General features: G+C 43.0%; 1 protein-coding gene across 1 annotated transcript; it reads left to right on the top strand.

Annotated features, from left to right (window-relative positions):
* Positions 1 to 2,065: 2,065 nt before the first annotated feature.
* On the top strand, positions 2,066 to 5,919 carry LOC120057849 (uridine 5'-monophosphate synthase-like). The gene is made up of 6 exons (XM_039006317.1): positions 2,066 to 2,273; positions 2,432 to 2,585; positions 2,753 to 3,439; positions 3,741 to 3,916; positions 4,241 to 4,355; positions 4,829 to 5,919. Exons 1-6 carry the CDS (start codon positions 2,124 to 2,126, stop codon positions 5,005 to 5,007), a joined length of 1,461 nt encoding a protein of 486 aa, XP_038862245.1. The 5' UTR covers positions 2,066 to 2,123; the 3' UTR covers positions 5,008 to 5,919.
* The last annotated feature ends 7,903 nt before the right edge of the window (positions 5,920 to 13,822 follow it).

Below are 13,822 nucleotides of genomic sequence, written 5' to 3'. Positions count from 1 at the left end.
GTCCCTGAACAAAGGGGGGGTCAAAATCAAAAGTAACAGTCAGTATCTGGTGTGGCCGCCAGCTGCATTAAGTACTGCAGTGCATCTCCTCCTCATGGACTGCACCAGATTTGCCAGTTCTTGCTGTGAGATGTTACCCCACTCTTCCACCAAGGCACCTGCAAGTTCCCGGACATTTCTGGGGGGAATGGCCCTACCCCTCACCCTCCGATCCAACAGGTCCCAGACGTGCTCAATGGATTGACATCCGGGCTCTTCGCAGGCCATCGCAGAACACTGTCATTCCTGTCTTGCAGGAAATCATGCACAGAACGAGCAGTATGGCTGGTGGCATTGTCATGCTGGAGGGTCATGTCAGGATGAGCCTGCAGGAAGGGTACCACATGAGGGAGGAGGATGTCTTCCCTGTAACGCACAGCATTGAGATTGCCTGCAATGACAACAAGCTCAGTCCGATGATGCTGTGACACACCGCCCCAGACCATGACGGACCCTCCACCTCCAAATCGATCCGGCTCCAGAGTACAGGCCTCGGTGTAACGCTCATTCCTTCGACGATGAACGCAAATCCGACCATCACCCCTGGTGAGACAAAACTGTGACTCATCAGTGAAGAGCACTTTTTGCCAGTCCTGTCTGGTCCAGCGACGGTGTGTTTGTGCCCATAGGCAACGTTGTTGCCAGTGATGTCTGGTGAGGACCTGCCTTACAACAGGCCTACAGGGCTTCAGTCCAGCCTCTCTCAGCCTATTGTGGACAGCCTGAGCACTGATGGAAGGATTGTGAAGGGGATTTACAAAGGATTTAAATAGACACGTAAAGACTAATTTCCTGATTTATCAATAGCTCAGCCATCTCTTAACCAATCCCTTAGATCTTCTGAAACTATGTTAAGAGATGTACCACGGGCATTAATAATGAATATGGTGGTGTCTTTTGAACATATGGTTCATGAGAATACGTTTTTTAAAATGTTTTCCAAAATGTCCAAGATGGAGGAAAATAAAAAAAATTCAGCATGAGGAGAGACACAAAGTTTCAAAGTCTCTAGGTCAAATAGGGTGGTGGATAGTATGGTTTAAGTGAGACTTCTTATAACAGTGCCACTGATAGGCCCATCGGTGCCATTCTTTTTGACCAAGTTATTCATGGGCTCTAGCTTCGGCGTGGCAAATTAGAAAAAAAGTAACCAATCTATGCTTAAGATTTTTGACTGTGTCAAAAAAATTATACAACCCCCCAATAATATAAGAATAATAATGTTTCACAGCTTCGCTGTGGACCCCTGACATCTGCGTGTGTCCACATACGACATCGTGGTGATTTTGTCCATCCCCACCAGACGTGATCATAACACACAAGTTAAAATACCAAATCAACTGTGAATCAATTATATACATTTTAGGGCAGGTCGAAACAGACATTAAACATTCATGGATATTTAGATAGCTAGTTTGTTCTGGGAGATTAACATTGGGTTGTTATTTTACCTGATATGCATATGGTCCTCTTTTTAGCTGGTTCTTTGTAGAATTTTTACCCGAGTCATACAAAATCGTGTTTCTCTTCTCTAACAATTAATCCACAGATAAAATGGGAAACCTAGTTTGTTTTTAGTTAGTCATCTTTAATTAATCTCTCCTTGTTTGTTTTTCAAGCATCCACGTGGGTTTGTATCTTCCTGATATCCAATAAGGAAGGGACTTTTAGCATGTGGAGCATCTCAAATAGAACAAAGTTCTATTTTTAGCACGCCAGCGGTGTGGGTGAAATTGATATGTAGGCAATGTGTGCCGTTTTTAAATGTATGTAGTTCTGCCCTTGAGCTGTTCTTGTTTCTTCATGTTCTGTATTGTTTATTGCTTTCGCAACAGCTAACAGGGATCCTAATCAAATACCAAATGTGTATATTTCCCTTGCAACGTTCGCATACGCAACGTGGCCGGTGTGGTTTGCTTGTGATGATCAACAATTTATAATATGGCTGGAGCAACGCAATAATGTAAAAACTACATGTCCCATAGTTCCGCGCGGTATTTCGTAACCGGAACATATTTATGTTTTTGACGAGACGAGAGCTTTGGACGAGACTGCTGTCTATTGATATTAGTAAAAACTTGAAAATGGAAAACGATTGCCTTGAAAGTTTAATCTTAAAATTACATGATGTTCAGGCCGTGAAATTCGGAACGTTCACGCTGAAGAGTGGAATAACATCGCCGATTTATTTTGATCTCAGAGTTATTGTTTCCTACCCATCTCTTATGAACCAGGTTGGTAAACACGTGTTTCCCATGAATGGCACTGTATTGGAAACAACATCTACAGTATTTAGTCTGTTCGGAGGCAATCGAACCAAGACCAACTAGTTGTAAAATATGTATGTTAGGAATTTATGTTGGAATTTGTTGGCGTTTGTTTTGCCTTTTAGGTGTCAACTTATCTTTACCAACGCGCCAAAGATGAGGACTTGAAATACAACTCACTGTGTGGTGTACCATACACTGCTCTGCCCCTGGCTACAATCATCTGCTCCAAACACGAGCTGCCTATGCTGATCCGAAGAAAAGAAGCCAAAGACTATGGTGCGATTTCATGACCTATCAAATTTGATTATTCTCATTATGACAATGTTTTTGCTGCATCCCATCAGTTCAGTCAACAGTTAAAATGATCTAGTCTAACACGTGTTAGCTAGCTACATTAGATTTCAGATAACTCATATCAGACATCCACCATCTCTTGATTCTAGGAACTAAGAAGATTATAGAGGGGTCCATTCACCCTGGAGACACGTGTCTGATCATCGAGGATGTAGTGACCAGCGGGAGCAGCGTCATGGAGACGGCCCTGGTGCTTCAGGCAGAGGGTTTAAAGGTCACCGATGCCATCGTGCTGATGGACAGGGAGCAGGGAGGTAGGGCCATGCTGGCCAAGAAGGGCATCGCGCTCCACTCTGTCATCTCCATCTCCAATCTCCTCAACGTCCTGCTCCAGGCGAAGCGCATCGATGATTCCACGGCCCAGAGCGTGCGCAGGTTCATCCAGGAGAACAACACCTACAAGCCCTCGGGGGAGGAGGAGAAGAACGGCTCTCCTGTGGCTAAGAAGCCCAGCAAGCTGGCGGAGTTGACCTATGGCGACAGGGCCCAGCTCCAAACCACACACCCTCTGGCTGCCCAGCTCTTTAGGTTGATGGAGGAGAAGAAGACCAACCTGTGTGTGTCGGCGGACGTGACAGGCTGCGAGGATCTGCTGCAGCTGGCTGACTCTCTGGGGCCTCAGATGTGCGTGCTGAAGACTCATGTGGACATCCTGCAGGACTTCAGCCCAGCCTTCATCCAGTCCCTCAAGGACCTGGCCCACAAACACAACTTCCTCATCTTTGAGGACCGCAAGTTTGCTGACATCGGGAACACGGTCAAGCACCAGTATGAAGGTGATTAGTGGGCGCACTGACTTTGCATCGCCGTGTGCCCCAGGTGGATGGAGATTTCACTTTAGGTCCAATAGAATGGTCTAAAACGTGCAAACTCCGCCCACCCGGGGCCCCGAGCGATGCAAAACGAATGCACCTATTGTTAAAATGGATGCATTGTCCAACTCCAGCAAATAAGGGCAATATTTGTCCACTAAACCTTTGAAACATGCTTTTGAATCCTAATCCATCCTAATGAATGCCTGGTTGCTATGATTTCTAAGTCTCCTGACTGTTGTGTGTTTTCCTCTGTATTTCTCAGGTGGGCTCTACCAGATCTCCTCGTGGTCTCACATGGTGAATGCCCATGCGGTGCCAGGCCCTGGGGTGGTAGAGGGGCTCAGTGTGGTGGGCCTCCCACTGGACCGCGGCTGTCTCCTCATAGCTCAGATGAGCTCCCAGGGTTCCCTAGCAACAGGGGACTACACGCAGGCTGTGGTAAGCAAAGTGATCCAGCCAGCTGTTCTTCAGTGAGAATGACATGAGAACAGAATGTTCTGTCCCTCTCGCTTACCTCCCACCACCCTCTGCAATATGTACAATTCAGGAGATACTGTCACCTCGCAGGGCGACAGTGAAGGCCTGATACATTTCAGTATGTTTTAATGATGTTTGCATGCGTGTCTTAATTTTACCATTCCAAAATAGATGACTTTTTCCACCATCAGGCAGCTTAACTGAAGTACTAGTTGATTACCTTAATGTAATCCTTAATCTTTCATCCTTGAGGATTTAATATGATTATGTCTGTCATTCCTATAGGTGAAAATGGCTGAGGAGCACTCTGACTTTGTGTTTGGGTTCATCTCTGGCTCCAAGATCAGCAGCAAGCCTGAATTCTTACATATGACTCCAGGGGTGCAGATGCAGTCAGAAGGTACTACATTCTCTACCTGTTAACCACATCATTCATCCTGTCCAGTGTTCTTTATCACGTTTTAGCAACAACATTCGCAGGCCAACATTCCCCCTGGTGTACTCTTTCCTTGCCACTAGATGGTGCTATTGTCCAAGAAATGTAGGCTGGATCACTTGTCATCTTGGTTGTTGTATTTTTTTAATTTTACCTTTATTTAACTAGGCAAGTCCGTTAAGAACAAATTATTTTTTACAATGACGGCCTAGGAACAGTGGGTTAATTGCCTTGTTCATTTGTGACTGTATTGGCACCCTATTACCGACATAGTGCACTTCTTTTGACTAGGGCCCTACGTAGGTAATAGCGTGCGATTTTTGAATGCAACCCTTGATTCCAGATGTTTTTTTTAACCTCTTCAGCAACAAACTGTAGGGTGGCGTTTTCTTCAGCACCACACTGTTCATTGATCATATCCCTCCTTTCTTATTCAGGAGACGGTCTGGGCCAGCAGTACTCCAGTCCCGATGATGTGATCTGTAAAAAAGACTCTGACGTCATCATTGTTGGCCGTGGTATCCTGGGGGCCTCTGATAGGGTGAAGGCTGCTGCGGAGTACAGAGAGGCCGGCTGGAACGCCTACGTCAAGAGACTCACCGCATCAAGACAATGAAAAGTCAAACAACAGGGATGCGTCCCAAATGGCACCCTATTCCCTGTATAGTGCACTACTTTTGACTAGAACCCTATGGGCTTTGGTCAAAAGTAGTAAACTACAGGGTAGAGGTGCCATTTGGGCTACAGACAGAGACTAGAGCAGGCACCACATCGCTAATGTGAAACCATGATTATTCCCTCCAAACAGCTGCTGGAGCCTGTTCTTACTCTTGTAGCTGCTTGTTATAACCCTTGCTTGCTAAATCAACTGAACTGCGACAATGCTCATTTTTTTGCAACAGGGAAACATTTCAGGATTTTTTTCTCTCCCTCCATAGTGTTATTTGTATATGATCATTTTGAAACATTCAAATTTGATTATTTGTGTTAACCAATAATATGGAATTGCGGAATGAATTCAGTAGATACATGTTCTGTAATGATCAGTGTTTTTTTTGAAGTCACTTTAAACATCTCTAGCCTAGGATTCTGTTCCTTTGCAGCAAGGGTGGTTTCTATAGAAGAACACAGTGGATGCTAGGGCTACTATCTCTGTGATGGGCTACTATCTCTGTGATGGGCTACTATCTCTGTGATGGGCTACTATCTCTGTGATGGGCTACTATCTCTGTGATGGGCTACTATCTCTGTGATGGGCTACTATCTCTGTGATGGGCTACTATCTCTGTGATGGGCTACTATCTCTGTGATGGATAACTGTGGAGAGATTCAGGTTACAAAACAATCCTTGGCGTTGTGCATTTGTTCATCGACATTACAACAATCACCTGTTCACAACGGTAGTTATTTGATGCCAATGTGTGATGAACCACGTTAGTCCATAAACCTCTAGTGGTTCCGGGTGATGTGCCGGGTGTACGCTGTACCCTAATCATTAATAAACAGTGAATGTGCATGGGTTGTTTCAGTTATGGGGTCTACTTTCTTTCTACTATTTGTGACATCGGGCATAGCCTACATAACACACCCCAATCGTTTTGGAAGGGAAGGTCTGACGTTGAGTATTAAAGGAACTCATTTGCAAGTCACATGATATGAAAATATGTGTAAATGGCATGGGAACAGAGGTGGCAGGTGGGTTTTCTCCTACCTTCAACACAGGTGAATGAAGTCACCGCTCAATGGCCCATTCTCTAGGTTCAGCGCGAGCACAAAGGTCAACGAATCCTTCCATTTTGTCAATTTGAGGGAGTGCAACGCACTGTTGGTTTGCATAGAGAGGGGAGGGTTGGCATAATAGAGAGGAGTTTAACTAATCTGCACTCTACAGACTATTGTGTCAATATTGGAACTGAGCAACGCACCATGCGACAGGTGTCCGCTGGAGAATCCTCTCTCTTTAAAACCAATCTGAAAAAAAAGAGGGAGAGAGTGAAGATAAATGGAAGGATGGCCTACCATGTCCCGAGTATATATAGGCTACCTGCAACGGGCCACACTCCATTCAGTGTTGCCTACAAGATGAGCACAATTTGCAGGTGTTACCGATATAGTAGGTTTTTAAAATCCACTCAAACTTTTTTTCGACAACAGATAGGCAATGGTAAGTTTTATCTAGGACAAATTTGTATGTAGGAATACATGTAAATGACCATTTTACAGACAATATAAACTTTTGCACCTTTCTTTCCAGGTGTGGGGATGGAACAACATATGGAGAGTACAAACCTGATGTAGTGTGGTCTGAGTCCTTTTTTCCAAGACTGGATCATCATCATCATATTTGGATTGATTTTCTGTATTTGCCTCACGTTGAGCCATACGCACAATACCTGAAGATTAAGTTTTGTTCGTTCGGCTCGCGTTAAGCAGGTACAGATTTTCTACAAAGCAGCAAGAGCAAGTTCATATTGTGACAGATGTCGTTGATGGTGCTCTCTTGTCCTGTGACAAATACTGAGTTTTTGTACACTAAAAATATAGTCATACATTTCGTGTTTTGCATTCTTAAGGCTATATTGAATATCTTATGTGGTTTGAACATTTGGGCTCATTTCCCTCTGAAGACAACGGATACAAATTATCGACCCCAATTTTTTAGGCAAGTGGATAATTTTTATTGCTGTATGTATGGATAAAGTTTTCGTTACTATTTTTGAAAAAGTATTTATATTATTTTTTTGCTCACTCAATATGACTTAGTATGCGCGTATCTCTGTGGATTTTATGACTAGTTGTTATACTTTTATTAGGCTACCTAGTACTGCCTTTTATTAAATGCCATTTGGTTTTTCTTTATCGTCATGGTTTAATGATGATAAAGTACGAGTTATGTTAATCATTAACCAGCCAAAGAGCATCTGATATGGACCATCTGCTGTTTGGATCCTCATCTGCCTGGGATCTGCACCTCTGTACAGGCTAGGCTACTCTGTTATATTAACTATGACATTCATGGAGGTGTGGACTTTATTCCAGTAAATGGAGAATGTAGCCAATAAACTACAGCTCATCATAAAAACACCACATCGCTGTAAAAACATTTAAGCAGTGTTCTCCATTGCTCATGCACTGTAAAACATGTTGCATTTCAGTTTAGCACAGAGGCATCATACACTACAGGCCTATCATTGAAATCAGACACTTCCAGTTTCCTCCTCAGACAGTACCAACTGTATTACCCAATCTCCCACCACCCAGATTATTGACACCAGTACCTCAGGTATCTGTATAGTCCCATTCTATTTTGAGCATAACTGCAGGTATGCATTTGCATATCCAGTTTTCGTCGCGTGAAACAATGAACAGCATGGTTAAAGCTTTCCCATGTCATTATTTCTGCTCTCATGTATCTCTATTTGACTAAGGGCCGGTAAATATTTGTTTAAAGTCGGATTAAGGGGATCTCACAGCCTGTATCCTGGTCACCTGCCAGAGACAGTTCATGTTGCAGCTACACCCTAAACCTCCAAACTAACACCTGCTCAATTTACTCTACAGAGCAGTTATTGGCTCTGTAAAATATGTCAAACATTTAGTATTTCTTTGTCTCAAGCAAGTCTTCAATCTTTCAGACTTTCATAATGCAATAGTTTATCATTTAATATCTGTGCTGTTTTATGGATAAACGTGACTAATTATTAGTTGCCCTGTCTCAGCAACATACAAAAGTTTGGGCTGGTTCTCTCACAGATGCAACATAGGCTATTGTTCTAAAAAAAGTGAGTTTCAATTAATCCTGACTTTTCAGCTATAAAATCAACCTTCTCTTAACCTATTATATACTTTTGAGAGAATTATGTGTATGATAAAATAAGATCCGCCCCCCCCCCACACATTTGTGTGTGTCTGTAGAAAAGCATGATTGCATTTGTGATGCCTGCTCAACTGCTACCTACTTCCTCTATGGAAGACAAGAGTTGCCCCGTAGGCTGTGTGCTGTTTCAACTGACAGTTAAAGGGGTTGCTAATGGAATATGTAAATCCCCGGGAGTTGTTTCTCCTGTAACTGCCTGGCTTTACCTGAGCAGTGAGCACAGAGATGGGGGTGGGGTATGAGAGGGAGGGAGGGAGGGAGAGAACCCAGGACTGCAGCACCTCTCTGGACGCATCCGAAATGGCATCCTATTCCCTATATAGTGTACTACTTTTGACCAGAACCCTATGGGTACCCTGTATAGCAGGGGTGTCAAACTCATTCCACGGAGGGCCTAGTGTCTGCAGGTTTTTGGTTTTTCCTTTCAATAAAGCCCTAGACAACCAGGTGTGGGGAGTTCCTAACTAATTAGTGATGTTAATTCATCAATCAAGTACAAGGGAGGAGCGAAAACCCGCAGACACTCGGCCCCCCGTGGAATGAGTTTGACACCTGTGCTGTATAGGGAATAGGTTGCCATTACGGACGCACCCTTTCGCTGTCCTCAGGTAAAACCTGCCTGCCTGTTGTGGTCCACTCCGACGCAGAGCCATTCACAGAGCAGATGTCACCTGCATGCGCTGTCAGGTCCTTAGGAGGATTAGTTCCTATAGCAGCAGAGAGGGGAAACAACACACAGGGAGCAGAACATTTGGTGGTGGTCTGTGTCTGCTTACTCACTGACTATTCAAATGGTACCAACTCACATTGACACAGAAAACAAGACCTGTCCATTTACAACATTATGGCCATTACTGGAACTGAGTTTAATTTAACAAAAAAAAAATGCAAAAAGAGAAATTGCCGATTCACGTTAGACAACAGTGTATTGTATGTGTCGCTTATCAACTACTGGGTTGTGTCTTCTCAAGGCAAGATTCTGAAGAAAGGTGCTACTACTGAATATTTGCACATGGTGAAATCAGCGCACTGTATATACAAAAGTATGTGGACACCCCTTCAAATTAGTTGATTCGGCTATTTCAGCCACACCTGTTGCTGACCGGTGTGTAAAATCGAGCACACAGCCATGCAATCTCCATAGACAAACGTTTGCAGTAGCATTGCCTTCCTGAAGATCTCAGTAACTTTCAATGTGGCACCGTCATAGGATGCCATAGGATGCCCGTCACTCAGGGCAGGTGGCTCACATTTTTTGCAAAAAAAAAAAATATATATATATTTTGGGCTTGCCTGTTTTGCATGTTATTTTGGCATTAATACGTGTCACGTATCAGTTTGCAAACAATGTAAAAATATATATATATACATAATTGAGTTAATAAAGCCTTATACAAACATGGTCTCTTTTTGTTTTCTTGAGTAAGGCAGCTCCAAAATGCAGATGTTTCAGCCTAGCTCAGTGCTTTCTGTGGTGGTGGGGCAAGTCAGCAGAAAATATAGAGCATTGTGCCTTGATTGGCTCAGTGTTCTGTCATTCATGGGGACACTACCACCAAGTCTAAGGGTAGACCTCGAAAATTCTAGCCTCTTGGGTGCTGCCAAAGAGTTACATTAGAAGTGCCCATCCAAGGAGGCTCAAGGTCATTGGCCACAGATAAAATGACGTCAAATCACGTTATATCTTCAGTAGCTTTGATTGGACTGATCATGTCAACATCTTACTTTCAAAATCTTAGCTAGCAGTCATCATCATGAATCAAGACGACAATCTACTGGCAAATCCTTTTTAATCCTTGTCATATGAAGAGAAATAATGAAGAGAAATTATAGATTAAACGTATCGGTGCTCATCGGCCATTGGACATAAACATTACACAACAAGTTGGAAATCGCAAATTCAACAATGAGCGGTTTGGAAGGAATCAGTGGCTAACTGCAAGCATTGCAAAGCAATCATTAGCCTGCTATTCAGTGGAATGGCAGAGGCTGTGTGATCCAAAGTCTAAGATTAAGGGTCTCTTTTCCTTGTTTAAAACTATAAACATACAACATTGGCAATGCTGTCAATGAAGCATGATTTGTGCCGCGCTTAAAACAACTGTTAACTCTGAACTGCAAAATCTGACTTTAGTGAGTTCAAGACAACTGGGAACTCGGGAAAAATGAGCTACAACTGGGAAAAAACATTTTGAACTTTCATCCAACTCTTGCAAATCGGGAACTCTGGCCTCTTTCTAGAGCTACGACCTGAAGAACACTGACGTCATCATGATTCAACATATTTTGTCTTAGTTCCCAGTTGTCTTGAAAGCACCATAAATACAAAGAATGACAGACTTTGATGACAAATTTTGATGACAAAATTTGCCCACGAAGGACGCCACCTTCCTGTTCAAGTGAGCACAGAATCCAAAAATGTCTTGTATGCTGCTGCATAAATTATTTAATATGCCAGGGAGATATGTATACTCTAGCTAAGAAAGTAATACTAAGTGTATGTTGTGTAGTAAGCTGTTAGTAGCCCATGTGCCTCACCTTAATAATCTGGTCTATTTTCACCTCTTAAGTTCGCCTACTGTTCTGACTTGGTGGTGCACATGTAGCCTATAACCTGTTTTTCAGAAATGTAATCATTGAATATTGTAAGAGCTTTCATTGTCTGCTTATATGCCCCATTTATTTATTCTACGGTTCTGACTTGGTGTACAGGGAGAACACTAAGAATGGCCCATGTTCTGAATTCTGTGCTGAACAATTAGTTATATTGCCTACGTCCGTCCTACTAATGTCTTAATCGAAATTACGGATTGCCTCTTATACGCTTGTCGTCCTCTTATGCCATAATTTGTACATCTCAATTGTCAGTAGAAACTACGCTGATAGCCAGGTGTGGCAGTGGTAAGGTGTTGGGACAGCTTTATGTAATCCCTAACAGTTTGTGGGCACCGCTTGTCACTGTTATAGTCCAGTTAATGTATTGTTTAGTGTTGTGTTGTGTAGGGGCTTTGCTGGAAAACATCCCACATTGCTTTTTTTTTTGTCCCACCAAGATTTACATGCTAAAATCGCCCCTGCACCTTTCCAACAAGTCAGTTCTTCAAATTTCTGCCCTGCTAGAGCTTATTGTGAAGTGGCAACGTCTAGGAGCAACAACGGCTCAGGCACGAAGTGGTAGGCCACACAAGCTCACAGAACGGGACCGCCGAATGCTGGAGCTCGTAAAAACCGTCTGTCTTCGGTTGCAACACTCTACCGAGTTCCAAACTGCCTCTGGAAACAATGTCAGCACAAGAACTGTTCGTCGGGAGGTTCATGAAATGGGTTTCCATGGCCGAGCAGCCGCACACAAGCCTAAGATCACCATGCGCAATGACAAGCTTGGATTCTTGGATTCTGGATTCTGGAGCAGTGGAAACGCGTTCTCTAGAGTGATGAATCACGCTTCACCATCTGGCAGTCCGATGGACGAATCTAGGTTGGCGGATGCCAGGAGAAAGCTACCTGCCCCAATGCAAAGTGTCAACTATAAAGTTTGGTGGAGGAGGAATAATGGTCTGGGGCTGTTTTCATGGTTGGGGCTAGGCCCCTTAGTTCCAGTGAAGAGAAATCGTAGCATACAATGACATTCTTGACGATTCTGTGCTTCCAACTTTGTGGCAACAGTTTGGGGAAGGCCCTTTCCTGTTTCAGCATGACAATGCCCCTGTGCACAAAGTGAGGTACATACAGAAATTGTTTGTCGAGATCGGTGTGGAAGAACATGACTGGCCAGCACAGAGCCCTGACCTCTACCCCATCGAACACCTTTGGGATGAATTGGAACGCCGACTGCGAGCCAGTCCTAATTGCCCAACATCAGTGCCCGACCTCACGAATGCTCTTGTGGCTGAATGGAAGCAAGTCCCCACAACAATGTTCCAACATTTAGTGGAAAGTCTTCCCAGAAAAGTGAAGGCTGTTATAGCAGCAAAGGGGGGACCAACAGCATATTAATGCCCATGATTTTGGAATGAGATGTTCGACGAGCATCATGTAGTGTATGTAAAGCAGACATCTCTAAGTTAAATAAGCCTGACTTACCATGTGATCTCAGGATATGTATGGATGTGTACTTGGTTCAAATATGTAACTATCAGACTTCTCTTAAATACTACATGCATTGCATTTTTGTATGTTGTTTGAGTGGTTCACTTGAAGAGATCTGTGTCAATGTTGCCTCCCTGTACAAATACAAATCAAATAAATACAAAATGCATTTGAAGGGCTACTTGAAACTATGAATTTGTGAATAAAAACAGAGCGTGATGATAAAACAACATGTCTGTTTTCAAGAGCAATAACAGCATCACTTCCTGACGATACATCAATGCTTATGCAACCACTCTGACGGGGCTGGCTGGCTCTGTTACCATGGAGAAACTGGATCCTGAGAAACAGTCTGCCTCACTTACTCCACACAGTTATCACACATACGCATGTGGTCCCATGGAGGGGTATTGATGTAAACAGAAATTGCGAGGGAAAATTGAAAAAAAAATTCAGTTGTCTCTATCCTGGTTCATCTCTTATCACTCTATGGTTTATTCCCAAACAGTGTAAGATACAATGAACAGATACGAGAAAATGCGGGGAGGGAGAAAAAAAAACTGATATTCAAACAATGTTGTTTGCTCTGGTTGCTGCCTGGCTGACTGGTTATTCCAGCCTGCACCTCAGCCAGCTGTTTGCAGGTTAGGCTACTCAGAAGTGCAAACATTGTGCAAACGGTGCTAAATAAAATACTCAACCTGTTGAGGTGTGCTCTCTGGGCTTATAATGCATTACAGCAATGTATTATAAGGATGCTAGAACTACTTATGAGATATTATGATATCTTATAGTGAGTCACTATAAGTGTGCGTAAGTGTATTAGAAGGCATTACTAATGCACTTGCAGGCATTATCTGTGTATGTATCATAGAAAGTGTTACCGACATTTATTTGTGTTGTGTCTGTTTTTATCAGACACAAATAAGTCATTTCTTAGAAAAGGTCATTTGTACAAATGAACACAAACTACACTACACAGTAAAAAAGCAAAAACACAAAATACACTTTCCTGAACCAACACTTGCACTTTACCCCCCCACCCCCCACCACCTGGGATATGTGGTTGTCCCACCTAGCTATCTTAAAATGAATCCACTAACTGTAATTCACTCTGGATAAGAGCATCTGCTAAATGACTAAAATGTCAAATGCATCTGATCAGTTCATATTTCACATCTCACAACATACTGTACATGTATAAATGTAAAAATGCTACAAACGATATTTCTATACTTAGTGAGCAATATCCCTCTTTCAGAGACCCATGTGACCAATTCAGAAGAATAGACTAGCCTATTGTACTACCACTGCAGAGAAGATAAAGATTCAAAGTAGAGTGTTGAGTTATGAAGCTGTAGGCTACTATAGGCCCTATGTTGTCAGATGCAAATAGGGAGAGCTACATTTCCCAGTGAAATGAGGCGTCAGCTGACGAGGTGACAAATCTAATCTATCCAATGGG

The sequence above is a fragment of the Salvelinus namaycush genome, chromosome 13 (assembly GCF_016432855.1).
Source record: "Salvelinus namaycush isolate Seneca chromosome 13, SaNama_1.0, whole genome shotgun sequence".
Classification (NCBI taxonomy): Eukaryota; Metazoa; Chordata; class Actinopteri; order Salmoniformes; family Salmonidae; genus Salvelinus; species Salvelinus namaycush.
The sequence above is the reverse complement of the archived record's forward strand: the minus strand, read 5'-3'. Positions and strand labels throughout refer to the sequence as shown.